Source organism: Microtus ochrogaster, chromosome 5 (genome assembly GCF_000317375.1).
Source record: "Microtus ochrogaster isolate Prairie Vole_2 chromosome 5, MicOch1.0, whole genome shotgun sequence".
In the NCBI taxonomy this organism is placed as follows: domain Eukaryota; kingdom Metazoa; phylum Chordata; class Mammalia; order Rodentia; family Cricetidae; genus Microtus; species Microtus ochrogaster.
Window position 1 is genome coordinate 86,433,733 of NC_022012.1, and position 14,704 is coordinate 86,448,436.

General features: G+C 47.9%; 1 protein-coding gene across 2 annotated transcripts in view; it reads left to right on the forward strand.

Annotated features, from left to right (window-relative positions):
- Positions 1–14,704, forward strand: part of Glb1 (galactosidase beta 1) — a 74,422-nt gene that overhangs the window by 23,638 nt on the left and 36,080 nt on the right. For both annotated transcript variants that reach the window (XM_005348039.3, XM_026779258.1), the window contains 5 exons: positions 209–303; positions 5,748–5,928; positions 9,683–9,741; positions 13,320–13,441; positions 13,522–13,562. In XM_005348039.3, the coding sequence (XP_005348096.1) occupies positions 209–303; positions 5,748–5,928; positions 9,683–9,741; positions 13,320–13,441; positions 13,522–13,562 (498 nt within the window). The remainder of the gene's footprint in view (positions 1–208; positions 304–5,747; positions 5,929–9,682; positions 9,742–13,319; positions 13,442–13,521; positions 13,563–14,704) is intronic.

Consider the following 14,704-nt stretch of genomic DNA (forward strand, 5'->3'; position numbering starts at 1 on the left):
ATGTATACATAATAAATAAATAAATATTTAATAAAATAAATAAATAAAAGTCAGCCAAGATCGCCTAGCTGACTTGATCCCTGAAGCTGACACTGAGACTTGCACTCATGCACACTCACACACAATAGAATGTTTGCATGCACACACACACGAGAACGAACTAGTTGACAAAGGTGTGTGACAGTGACCACACCGTCTTGTTTTGTAGATTACCTTGCAGCTGTGGATAAATGGCTGACAGTCCTTCTGCCCAAGATGAAGCCTTTGCTCTACCAGAACGGAGGGCCGATTATAACCGTGCAGGTACCTGGGGCTGAGCCTGGACTGGGAGGAGGAGGAAGAGGGGGAGCAGCTGTCCATCAACATTATGGAAATGTTGGTAGTGGCACCAGGATACAGTGTTAAAAATGGTGCTTTTGCTGAAATTGAATTTGGGACAAGTGTTAACCTGTCTGTCTGTCTCTTCTCCCTCTTCTCCCCAACCCCCCTGTGTCTCTTTGTGCCTGTGTGTGTGTGTGTGATATAGATATATATCATACAGGTTCTCATGTCTCTCGGGCTGATTTCAAACTCTCTGTACCTGAGGATGGACCTTGAACTTCTGACCCCTGTGTCTCTCTAGAGTGCTGACAATACAGGCGTGCACCACCGTACCATTTTCTGTGGTGCTGGGAAACCCAATACCTTGAAGCAGGCGAGCACTCTACCAGCTGAGCTATGTCCACAGCCCAGGATCTACCTTCCACTACCAAATACATCTTCCATATTTAAACCACCACTAAAACAAAACAAAAAAAAATCCATTCATGATAGAATTAGAACTAGAAAAACCACAACTTTACTTTTAATGTTTTTATTTGATTGTTTTATCATAAATTTTTAGATTATTATTCTACATGTGTGAGTGCTTTGTCTAAAGTACGTAGGCATGCTATATATATGTGCCTGGTGCCTGTGGAGGTCAGGACTGCATCCCTGGGACTGGTAATAAGTGGTTGTCAGTTGCTGTGTGGTTGCTGGGAACTGAACCCAGATCCTCTGCAAGAGCATCAAGTGCTCTGAACCACTGAGACATCTCTCTAGCCATCTATTTTCTTTTGTGTGTGCGTGTGCGCGCGTGTGCGTGTGTGTGTCTGTGTGTGAACTCACCTGAGTTTATGTGTACCGCATGCCTTTGGGAACCTGCAGAGTCCAGAAGAATGTGTCACATCCCCTGGAACAAGTTACAGATGGTTGTGAGCTGCCATGTGGGGACTGAGAATCAAATCCGGGTCCTCCGGAAGAGCAGCCAGGATCTTCATCACTGAACTATCTCTTCAGCCCCTCCCTATTTTTGTTTTTAATTATGTGTATGCATGTGTGTCTGTATGGCTGTCTAGCATGTAGTGTAGTTGATGGTGGAGGCCAGAAGAGAGCACTGGATCCCCTGGAGCTGGAGTTACAGCTGGTTATGAACTGCCCCCCATGGGTGCTGGGAATCGAACCCAGTTTCCTCTGGAAGAGCAGCCAATGCTCTTGACTGCTGAGACATCTCTCTGGCTCCTCATGCTACTGTTTTTTTTGTTTGTTTGTTTGTTTTGTTCTGTTTTGTTTTTCTTAAAACGTGGTCTCTCTATTTAGTGCTGTCTGTCCTGGAACTTACTACGTAGATAGACCAGGATGACCTTGAACTCACAGAGATCTGCCCGCCTCTGCCTCCCAAGTGCTGGGATCAAAGGTGTGTGCATAGCTCATGTTACTATTTTGTATCCGCTTCTGTCCTGAGTATCCTGCCAATACCATTCAGTTCTTCCAGACATCCCCTTTTAAATGAAGAAGTTCAAAAGGGGGGCTGGGGAGATGGCTCAGCAGCTAAGAGCACTGACTGCTCTTGCAGACGACCTGGTTTTCTCTCCCACTTCCGTAGCAATCTCCTACCTGCCTCAGGCCCTGCACGGCTGTGGTGCATGCTGGGCACACAGACACCTGACTTTCAGCAAGTCTTAGTTATATTACTTAAGTGAAACATGAAGCCTGGCTCAGCAAACACTGGCCAGGCGTGGTTTTAGTGAAATGAACAAAGTTGTTTGGAACTGCCTGGGTCCTGGGACGCCCAGGGGATGAAGTGTGATTCTCCATGAGGAGTGTGGTTCATATTCTTGCTTAGGAACTGCTGTAGTGATGAGTCCTGATGGAGAGGGAGCATGGCCACTGGGTGTAGGTGGCATGAGGTGACGGGAGGGCTGAGTAGTAGGTCAGGCGTCCACTGCGAGAGGCCAGGTGGCTGCTCTTGAGAAATGGAGCTCGTGAACCCTAAGTGCCCCTTGGTCTTTTATTCAAGAAGAGTCTGCACCAAGAGGCCACAGCTTCCTGTGTGAAGACAGTGAGTCTGAAACGTGGGCATGGCTGTGCTCTGTGCAGCTGGATCTTCTGTGCCTGTGCGTGTGTGCGTGCGTGCGTGCGTCTGTGTGTGTGTGTGTGTGTGTCCCAGAGGCCTCCTGTCACTGCCGTCCCCGACACTGAGGTTACCTGTGCATGTGGACAGGCCTGGCTTTTCACCTGGGATTTGAACTTGGGTCCTCCTGCTTAGACAGTAAGCACTGCTATCCACAGAGCCGTCTCCCAGCCCCTTGGCTCTTCTTCCTTGGACCTGGTCTTGGGGGAGAGCCACTTCTCAGCTGCTCCATCTCCATCCTGACTACATCTTGAGTCACTTTCAATTTCTGCTCACAACTTTCCAGCATCTTTTGGTTAGAGAAACTTCATCAAAACTGTGATCAAACACAGCACATGGGACACACACGTAAAATCTCAGCGTGTGGAGGCAGAGGGAGATGGATCAGGAGTTTGAGGCCAGCCGCTAGCCTATTAAGTTCTTGGCCAGCCTGAGCTACTTGAGACCCTGTCTCAAAAGCCAAGCCAAAGGCTTTTGTCAGGCAATCATTCTGAATGCAGCTATTGTTTTAGCAGATCAGAAGGACTGCGGGAAGGTGTGTGGGCCAGCCTGATCTACATAGGGTGTTCGCGTGCAGTGAAATGGTAAAGGTGCTTCACCTCGGGTCTGGCAGCTGCAGTTCCATCCCAGAGTGTGGAGGCCCAAAAATGTGAGCCTGTGTTTGAAGATCAGAGAGTTTCAGCGACAACAGCAGTGGCTACACACCCTGACCTAGGGTGTGGTTACTTGGCGTTTTTTAGATATTAAGACATACCTTCCTCCTACAGGTAGATCTACTCTGCCCTGACCAAAAGTCAGAGAATTCAAGCGTACTTCTGCCCCTTCTGTTGAATGAGGAGGCTTGACCCAGGGAGTGGCTGCCTTCAGGCTACTTGGTCTAGGGTGGGTTCACTGCCTATGCAAAAGAATGCTTTTCTCATGAATTAATGGTTTGGTGTTCCAAAGTACTGAAGCAAGTAACTGTTCCAGTTGTCCTTTGTATCACGTTAAAGCGGTCTTTTGCCTCCTTCCCCCTTTGGGTACTGGAGTATAAAAGTGTATGGAATATTAAACACGGGCGGACCCAGTACTCAGAACTCCAAAGTCAAAATTCAACATTCAGGATCTGCTGAGCTGCCCTCCCGGTACTGTCCTATGCTTCTGTTTGTTATTTTCGCTCGCATCTTCATTCTCTTTATTGACTTTTCTAATCCTCATGCCCCTACCCTGGAAAGGGATATACTGTTGAAGCTGGTCTCCGACACTGGAGCCCGTGTGGAGGAAGAGAACTGACTACTCAAAATTGGCCTCTAACTCCACAGATCCATGGCACTCTTGCTCCCCAACACACGCATGTGACACACACACACACACACACACACACACACGTGCGCCAAATATAGTTTAATTTTTAGAACCAAGAAGTAAACCGCCTGTCTGTTTTAACTCTGCAGTGGAGAGCAAAGCCCACTCATTTGGGGGACATTTCTTCTGTCCATCTTGGCCACTGCTTCCACCTGGCCACTCTGCCCTCTTCTGGCCCCCTCCTCATCCCCTTTCTCTCCAATCTCTGCCTACTATAGTTGCACCTGTTCATCTCCACCCCTGTTCACTAAGTTAACAAGCAGAGAGAGCAGAAAGCCATGCGTCTGTCCCTCAGCCCTCGGGAGGCAGAAGCAAAGCTCGCCACGCAGTGGGTTATTTCTAGAGGAGAGTTTGTCTCCCCTGTCTCTTCCTTTCTGCAGTTCATATGACGTGACCCATTTCCTGTGCGGTGTTTTCACTTCATTCACAGGTCCAAGACCTTTTTCACATCTCCATGTCTTCGCATGTAATTGGGTATTTCCCTGCTTGTCATCCTGGGTGTTTTGTTTTGTGTAAGGTGTAGTTACCCTGTGTAACCCAGACTGGCCTCAGACCCAGTGGTCCTCCTGCCTCAGCCTCCTTGGCCCAAGGATGATGAGTGTGGTCCTCCATGCCCGGTCTCACCAGCCTCTAACTCAATGGAGCTGAGACTGGTCTTGAACTCCTGACCCTCCTGTCTGCCTCCAAATGCTGAGATTACAGGTGCACATCTGTGCCTGGTTTGTGCACAGTTGGGAATCGCACCAGGGCTCTTGTACCTACAAAAGCACTTTACCAACTGGGCTACATCCAAGTCCCACCCCATTTACTTTTTGTTTTCCAAGTTATGGTTTCTCTGAGTAGCCCTGCATGGCCTGGAACTCATGTTGTTGACCAGGCTGGTCTCGAACTCACAGAGAGATCTGTTGCCGCTGCTTCCCGAGTGCTGGGATTAAATGCACCACCGCTGCCCAGCTCCCATTTACTTTTTAAAGATAGGATCTCACTGGGGCTGGAGAGATGGCTTAGTGCTGTTCTTCCAGAGGACCTGGGTTCAATTCCCAGCACCCACATGGCAGTTCACAACTGTCGGCAGCTCCAGCTCCAGGGGGTCTAGCATCCTCACACATACATGCTAGCAAAACACAAATGTACATAAAATCAAGTTTAAAGAAAAAAGATGGGATCTCACTGAACCTAGAGCTTGCAGAGTGACGAGGCTGGCTGGTCAGTGAGTCCTGGAGTCTGCCTGTCTCCTCGTCTCAGCACTATAGTTACAGATATGAACCCCCAGCTTGGGTCTTCACGCACTTGATCTTAAGGCGGCTCTTCCACCTGCGCCCTTCCAGATTCAGGACACCAGATTTGCCCCAGATATGTAAATGTTTATTTTCTGGAGAGGCAAACCAGCCCAGGGACGCCAAGGGTGGGGTTTCACGTGAAGTGTTAATCTCAGTTTTCACCTAAAATGAGTAAAGAGGAGTCAGGCTTGCTGATTCACGCCTATAATCCCACGACCCAGCAGGCTGATACAGGAGGACTGTGTGAATTCAAGGCCAGCCTGGGCTACACAGTGAGTTCTGTGCTGAGCCACAGTATAAACACTGTCTCAAAACAGCGACAGCAAATAAATTTGGCAGCACTCCTCTGTTTCCAGGGAGGAGAGGAAGGAGGGCGTCACTTTCGGGACTGAGTGTCCCCAGGTTGCCGTGTCGTCTTCAGAAACCTAGAACTACACAGACTCTGCAGGGTGATACGGAGCGGGCAGAAGGGACAACACAGAAGCAAAGCCATCGCACGGGGCAGGCGCTGCAGGATCAGCGGCTCCTTGAGTTAGAACAGTGCTGTTCTCAGCCTGGGGGGCGAATGCCTCTTTCATGCATATCAGATACTTACAGTTCATAACAGTAGCAAAGTCAGAGTTATGAAGCAGCAGTGAAAATAAGTTTGCCCTGGCATTTTTCATTCTTCTTTCTAAACGTTTCCACAGGTTGAGAATGAGTACGGCTCCTACTTCGCCTGTGATTATGACTACCTGCGTTTCCTGGCACACCGCTTCCGTTACCATCTGGGTAATGACGTCCTTCTCTTCACCACCGATGGGGCGAATGAAAACTTCCTACGGTGTGGGACACTGCAGGGCCTCTATGCCACAGTGGATTTTGGAACAGGTCAGTGTTTGTGACAATGAGATAATTGGTTTTCGTCGGCCTAGCTGTTGCTTATGTGGCTTGAGCAGATAGAATGAGCTGTCTCAGCGCTTCCTTTATTAAGTGAGCTAGTCGGCTTAGCCTTGCTGTGACAGAATACCCGAGGCAGCAAGCTTATAAAAAGGGAAGGCTCGCGCCGGGCAGTGGTGGCGCACGCCTTTAATCCCAGCACTCGGGAGGCAGAGGCAGATGGATCTCTGTGAGTTCTAGGCCAGCCTGGTCTACAAGAGCTAGTGCCAGGACAGGCTCCAAAGCCACAGAGAAACCCTGTCTCGAAAAACTAAAAAAAGAAGAAAAAAAGGGAAGGCTCGGCCGGGCGGTGGTGGCACACGCCTTTAATCCCAGCACTTGAGAGGCAGACATTGGTGGATCTCTGTGAGTTCAAGGCCAGCCTGGTCTACAAAGTGAGTTCTAGGACAGGCTCCAAAACTACACAGAGAAAACCTGGTGGTGGGGGGGAGGAAAAAAAGGAAGGTTTGCTTTACTTCACAATTGTGGAAGTTCCAGTCCATAGTCTTGTTTGTCCTGGAATGAGAGTCCTTCTGGAAGCGTATGATAAAAGAGACCATTTACCTCAGGGCCTAAAATCTTAAGAAACAGAGCCAGAGATGGGACTGCCAGTCTCTTTCAGGGACACGTCCCCGATGTCCTTGAGACAGGGTTTCAACTTAGGCGGGCTTCTACTCACGGTTTAGCCAAGGATGGCCTTGAGCTTCTGATCCCCTTACTTCCGGCTCCTGAGTGCTGGGGTTCTAGACGCGTGCCTCCCCTCCCCTCAGCTTCTTTGTACTGTTCTTGCACTACTGCACAAGATTCAAGATGGCTCCGTAGGTAACGGTGATTGCTGTCAAGTCTGATGACCTGAGATCGATTCCCAGGACCCACAAGGTGAAAGGAGAGAACTGGCTCCTATAGGCTGTCCTCTGGCCAGCAAGGGCATTCCATGGCATGTGTGCCCTGATGCGTGTATTCACACACACACACACACACACACACACACACACACACACACAAAGTGACTAAATAAGAATGTCATGAAGAAACAGATTCAAATGGAGATTAAAAAGTTTTAAAGCAGGGTCGGAGAGACTATATAGTCAGACTTTTCTTTCCCACCAGCCAGTTCTCATAACCACACAGAAACTTACTATTAATTATAAATGCTTGGCCAATAGCTCAAGTTTTACTAGCTAACCCTTACATTTTAAATTAACCCATATTTCTTACCTACACTCTGCCATGCGGTTTGGTACCTTTTCTTGGTATGGCACATTTATCTCCTTCCCTCTGCATCTTCTTGAGATTCTGAGACTCCCTCCCTTCTTTGCACTCTCTATGTCTGCAAGTTCCATCTAACCTCTACCTGTCCAGCTATTGGTCAGCCAACTTCTTTATTAACCCAGTCACAGTGACAGGAATATTCCACAAGATGGAGCAACAATTAAGAGCTCTGGTTGCTCTTTCAAAGAACCCGTGTTTGATTCTCAGCAGCCACTTGGCAGCTCATGCATTTGTATGACAGACAAAACACTTTGTTGTTTTGTTTTGTTTTGATTTTTCAAGGTAGGGTTTCTCTGTGTAGTTCTGGAACTCGCTCTGTAGACCAGGCTATCCTGAGATCTACCTGCCTCTGCCTCCCGAGTGCTGGCATTAAAGGCGTGCACCACTGCAGCCTGGCAATAAAGCACTTTTAAAACAGAAACTGTAATAAAACGGACTGGAGGTACGTGTCAGTATGTAAGGGCACTGGCTGCTCTTTCAGAGGACCCAGGTTTGATTTCTGGCACCCTGTTCTGAGTGATACAAAGACCTCCATGGGCACCTACACATAGACACATAGGTACACAAATACACACATAAATAAAAATATTTTTTAATGGGAGTTCAAGGCTGGTTTTGACTATGTAGCAAGTTCAAGCCAATCTAGGCTATATGAGAGCCTGACTTCAATAACAACAACAAATCTTTTTCAGGGCATGGTGGTGCATAACTGTAATCCTGGTACTCTTGACACAGGGCAGGAGGCAGGAGGATTGCTTTGACCTAGAGACCAGCCTGGACTACAATAGACACGTGATAAATTCTAGATTAGGAAGACTACATATTAAGACCCTGTTTTAAAAGATTTACACACAAGGGGTCTGACTCAGAGGTTAGGAATATTTGCAGTTCTTACAGAGGACCTGAGTTCAGTTCCCAGCACCTACAGGCTCACAACCATAATCCCAGGGGATCTGGCACCCTCCTCTAGCCTTGGAAGGCATTGCACGCATGTGGTACACAGACACACACTCAGGCACATACATGTACACATAAAATAATAAATAACTCAATCTTTTTTATAAAGAGGATACACATAAAATGAGAAGAGAGAGAAGGGAGGGGAGGGGAGCAGAGGGAAGGGTGGTTGAAAACAAGGAGTTGAATGGCTGAGTTGTATAGACTGGTATTCAGAACGGTCTCCGTTCATCAGAGAGTAACACAATTAGAGTGGCCTCGTCCCTTGTATCTGCAAGTTAGCTGGTAGACATCTGGGGCTCCCTTGTGTGGACAGTGCCCTGAGTCACAAGGAAGGTCTCTAGAGCAGGCCCATCCTGGAGGGGAGCAGCTTGGTCAGCAGCTGGCAAAAGACAGACATGGGAGGGAGGGGGAGCTTGGGAAGTGCAGCTTGGAAGGCAGCAGACATGTGTGCATGCATTCAGGCAAAGCCGTAGCCATGGAGGCCTGCTTGGGGAGACAGCAGAAAGAAGGGGTGTAGGGGAAGACAGGGACTGTCTCCCTCGGTTTAAGATGTTGTTGTTGTTGACAGGTCTGTAGTCATGGCTGGCCTCATTTCTCTTCGTAAGGGCTACCTTGAACTGATATCCCCCCCCGCCCCCCAATGCTGGGGATACACAGGCTTGCGTCATTCCACAGTTTGTGTATCTGAGCCCAGAGCCTTGTGCATGCTGGGTAAGCATTCTACCAATTGATCTCCACCCCAGCCCAGTTTGGATTATTACAGTAAATTAATGTGTGGGTGTGGTAGTATAAACCTCTTCTCTCTCTGAAGGCTGAGGCAGGGGGATCATGGATTTGACATCAGTCTGGGTTGCCTGGTGAATTCCACACCAGACTGAGCTTCACAGTGAGACCCAGGAAAAATTAAAAGAAATAAACAAAAAGCTGCTGTTCTGTTCACAGTTCTGGGTGCTGCAGAGTCCAAGGTCGGGGGTCCCATGGGTGCCATGCTGAGCCAGGACCTCTCCTTCTGGGTCACATATCAGTTTCTTGTTGAGTCCTTACATGGCAGAAAGGGATGAGAGGTCCCCTCAATTATAGGACATTAAATGTCATTCATTCATAATGGGAAAAGAAGGGACTGGCTAAGTCACTTCCTGGAAACTCCACATCTGTAAGACGAAATTTTTTCATGCATTTATTTATATGGGGGGTGGGTGGGTGCTCAAGAGCCACGGAGCATGTATCACGGTCAGGGGTAACTGTGAGAGTCATTTCTCTCTTTGTACTGTGTGGGCCCTCGGGATTGAACTCAGGTCATCGGCCTTGGTGGCAAGCACCTCTTTCCTCTGAGCCCTCTTGTTAGCCCTCTACTTCCTATACATTTTCTTTGGGATTAGAGTCCAGCTTGTGAATTCCGTACCAGCGACCATAGCAGACTGATTGGCTTCTTACGCCTGTGACTGACTTTCCTTCTCCCACTTGTGATTTCCAGGCAAGAATGTCACACAGGCTTTCCTAATCCAGAGGAAGTTCGAACCCAAAGGACCTTTGGTAAGAGCTGGGGGTGCGGCGTGTAGAGACTTTGGGCTTGTACCAACTCCATCCCAGCTGGTCCCAGAGGAGGTGACAGGCTGCAGAAGAGAACAAGTCCATCTTTGGTTGTTTTTAATTTTTGGCTCTGGGATGAGCAGCTGATGTGACTTTGGGGTGGGGGGATAGAGCCCTTCTGGACTCATGAGTGACTGGGCTTGGTGCAGTCCGGGCTCAGAACTCAGTGTGTGACCGAGGCAGACTCTAAACTCCCGAGCCTCCTGTTTCCTCCTCGCTGGGAATAACCGTGCACTGCCACACCCAGCTTCCTGTGGTGAATCAAACCCAGGGCTCCCTGCATACAAAGGATGCCAGTCTGCTAACTGAGCTACATCCATCCCTAGGGAGCAGTCAGTGAGGAGAGTAGGGGCAGCTAGTGAGGATCTGGCTCACGTGTGTTTTGTTAGGGTTTAATTTTATGTCTATGTCCATGCGTGTGAGTACTCTCAGAGGCCAAAGAGGCATGCAGGATCCTCTGGAACTGCTCCCTGTGGGGTCCTGGGAACTGAACTCCAGTTCTCTGGAGGAGAAAGACATGCCTTAGCCTCCAAGTAGTCTCTCGCTGGGAGACTTGTTTCTAACACTTTGAGCTTCCCCACCTGGCTTGAGCATAGGGTGAAGTGCAGAAGGCATTCTGCCGTACTTGGGTGGACCTCAGGAAGAAGCACCAAGAGTGTAGTTTCGCTGAGCAGTTCTGCAGCTGCTGGGAGGAGAGGGAGGCCAGGGCTGGGCCTGCATCAACCGAGCAGCTTTGTTCTTCCCTCCGGCTGGACAGCCACTGTTGTTTAGACAAGAGTACAACAAGCTTTGTTTGTGAAGCAGCGCTGCTGGAGCTCTGCAGAGTGTGCTCAGATGGGCGGAGCTATTTCCTGGAACCTCTCCAGAGTCCTTTTTTTTAAATATTTATTTATTTGTTTATTATGTATACAATATTCTGTCTGTGTATATGCCTGAAGGCCAGAAGAGGACACCAGACCTCTTTACAGATGGTTGTGAGCCACCATGTGGTTGCTGGGAACTGAACTCAGGACCTTTGGAAGAGCAGGCAATGCTCTTAACCACTAAGCCATCTCTCCAGCCCCCGAGTCCTTTTTTCTTTTCTGATGGTGAGCTGATGTTAAGTTGCTTGTGGACAGAGCGTCCTCATGTTAACTGGTGGGTCTCAAGATCAATACTGACGCAAAGAGTGAATCGTGTATAAAGGATGAATTTGGCGCTGTTTTTGTTTTTAATTAAGGTCTTATGGGGAGCCCACCAGAGAGGACCACTCAGACACAGCTTATAGCCAGTTGAAAGTCTTTATTCTAGTCGGCCGGGACGATGCTCAAGGATTGGGGCCTTAATGTGACCCCAACCAAGGGACTTTTAAAGGCAAAAATCATACCTCTTACCTTGCTCAACAGCAGCAGCAGGAGGGAGATTTCTTCACACAGACAGTTTAACAGAAGCTAAAGTACGCTGTTGGCTGAGGGGGTTGGTGCAAGCAGGCAGTTTAAAGGAAGCTAAGATAAGCAGTTAGCTGAAGGGTACTCTGCACAAGCAGGTCTTTTAACAGAGGCTAAGATAAGCAGTTAGCTGGGGGGCGGTCCTTGGACTTCCCACAGGTCAGGGAACCCTGATTACTCTTCAAGCTGATGAGGGAGAGGGACTTGATGGGGGAGGGGGAGGGAAATGGGAGGCGGTGGTGGGGAGGAGGCAGAAATCCTTAATAAATAAATAAGAAAAAAAAAATCAGTTAGCTGGGGCATCTTGGCCTCAAGGCTTAGAGCAGAGTTGGGTAATTTTCCACTGGATTCTCCATCAAGGAGATTGAATTCTAGTTAAACCTGAAATGGCCTCAGCAAGAATACAAGATGGAGGAGCCTGTGCACTGTCTTGCCCCATCACACAGGGATTGAATGCAGGGCTTACACATGCTAAGCAATTTCTCTACCATCGAGATATATCCCCAGCTTTTGTGTGTGTGTGTGTGTGTGTTTTCGTTTCTAATACAGTCTTCCTAGGTTGGTTTCAGATTGAGTAATTATGTAACCCAGGTTGTCTTTGAACATATAATCCTCCTGCCTCAGCTCCCCAAATACTTGGGTTATATTTCTGCACCATCATATTTATGAAACTATCTTGTCAGACTAAGTGGTTTGGCGTTGGGAGGAGGGGGCATGAAACGTGGGAGCAGCTGACAAAACTGATGTAGGTAAAAAGAACCAGTTGTTCCAGCCTGGAGAGATGGCTCAGTGGTTAAAAGCACTGACTACTTTTCCAGTGGACCTGGGTTCAATTCTCAGCACCCACAGAGCGGCTTAGTTGACTTTTAATGATTTATTTTTATTTTGTGTTCATTGGTGTTTTGCCTGCTGTGTGAAGATGTCAAATCCCCTGGAACTGGAGTTACAGACAGTTGTGAGCTGCCATATGGGTGCTGGAAACTGAACCCAGGTCCTCCACACGAGCAGCAAGTGATCTTAACCACTGAGCTGTCTCTCCAACCCCCACTCAGTTGATTTTTAAGCCAGGTAGTGGTGACGCAAACCTTTAATCCCAACAATCCCAGCACTCGGGAGACAGGGGCAGGTGGATCTCTGTTGAGTTTGGGGTTAGCCTGGTCTACAGAGTGAGTTCCAAGAAATCTGAGGCTATCTAGAGAAACCCTGTCTCAAAAAGAAGAAAGAAGAGGAGGGGGAGGAGGAAGAGGAGAGGGAGGAGGAGGAAGAAAGGGAAGGGAAGGGGGAAGAGGAAAGGAGAAAGGGAGAAGGGGGAAGAAGGGGGGAAGAGGGAGGAAAAGAAAGGAAAGGAAGAATCAGTTGTCCCAACTGGAGGATTGAATATGAATGTGAGATTCTAAACCTCAGATACTAGAATCAGTAGCTGCTCAAGTCCCTTCTGTAAAATGGTGCGGTTCTTGTGGGTTTACACTGTACATTCTGTCCTAAGCTTAAATCCTCTCTAGGTTGATTAAACCTGATGTAGCATAAATGCTGTGTGGATGTCTTACTTTATTATTTAGGTAATAATGATGGGGAGTGGTGGAGACCGCACCTACTCAGTGCTGACACAAACTTTTTGTCAAAAAAGAGAGTCTCAGGTAGCCCAGGCTGGCCTCTCTAGCTCACCATATAGCTAAAGGTTTCCTTGAATTTGTAACCTCTTGCCTCTACCACCTGAGAACTGGGATTAGAGATGGCTACCACCATACCCAGTTTATACAGTACCAGGGATGGAACCCAGGCCTTCATTCTTGCTAGACAAGCATTCTACTAATTGAGTTACAGTTCCGTTTCCAAATATCTCTGATTGGCACTGGGTTGGATCTACAATGGGTAAGATGAGATGTCACAACTGGCTGGCACTCAGAGACCCAGGATAGACACTGTTGTAGTTGGAAGTCCTCATGGGACCCTCCGAGCTCCAGGTTAAGCATGTGTATCAATTTCCCTTAGCACCTGTTGTTTGGAGAAGAGGACAGGGTATGACAGGGACACCTCAGCATCATTTGAAGGTCATAAGTGTCTCTTAAGTGCCACCCCCTTTTCCTTTTTCAGATCAACTCTGAGTTCTATACTGGCTGGCTAGACCACTGGGGTGAGCCCCATTCCACCGCAAAGACTGAAGTAGTGGCTGCCTCCCTCTATGAGCTGCTGGCCCGTGGGGCCAGTGTGAACTTGTGAGTATCCCGTTCTGGGAGAGGGAGCCCTGTCGCGGTGGCCCACAGTGAAGTACGTGTGTTCTCTTATTTCTCTGTAGGTACATGTTTATAGGTGGGACCAATTTTGCCTATTGGAATGGTAAGATCCATTTAACATCCATTAGTAAAAGCTTATTCTGTTTCTGGTGTGTGATTTGGGAAATGGTACAATGGCCAATTTTTATTTTCTGTTTCCATTTGTCTTCTAAATTTTCTAACACATAAGAATCATTTAGTGTGGAAAAAAACTTAAACGGGCACAATTTGATCATTTAATTACTTCTAGCCAGGTCTCTCTGGCAGTCTAGTTTGGGCTGTGTGTGTTTATTTACGTACTCTGCTTTGGTCGTGTGTGTGTGTGTGTGTGTGTTTATATGTTTTACAGATGCATGTATACATATGTATCTGTGGGTTCCATGTATGTGGATGTAAGTGGATGTTTCTCGTCCCGTCTGCCTGCACCCTGTCCCAACATCTGCTTCCAAATTATCATGTAGAGCCTCAATATTATTTATAGATGCTCAGCCGACAGGCCAGGGTTATTACTAACTAGCTCTTGCATGTTAAGTTAACCCATATCCCTTATTTACGCTCTGCTACATGGCGATACCTTTCTCAGCACATCACACACATCTCCTGCTCGCGCTGCCCTCTCCTTCCCATCATCCTTAGTCTGGTTGCCCTGCCTACACTTCCTGCCTGGCTCCTGGCCATTCAGCATTTTACTAAACCAATATGAGTGACAAATCTTTACAATGTACAAGAGGATTATTTCAAAGTGTGTGTAGGCCAGGGAACAACTTCAGTTGTCAGTCCTGTCAACGAGCAACTTCTGGAAGGTGGTTCTCTTCTTCTACCCTGTGGGTCCTGGGGACTGAGCTCAGATATCTGGGCCTGGTGGAACATCTTTACCCCCTGAGCATCTCCCCACCCCCATTTTAATTGTTTTTAAAAGCCATAAAACTGACGATTCTAAGTAAGTATTCCAGATGTCCTCAAAGTTGTACAATCCTTCCCCTCTACTTCCAGAACCTTCTTCCATCCACTCGAAAGAAAGGCCACCTGTCACAGCCACTCCCTCTTCTCCCACAGCCCCTGCAGGCCACCAGGTTCTTCCCTGCCTGGGGACTCTCTGCTCCAGACGGTTCATAGAAACAGAACCATGCAATAGAAAGGTTTTTATCTTATTTTTTTCATCTAGCGTAATATTTTCTTTTTTAAAAGAATTATTTAGGCCGGGCG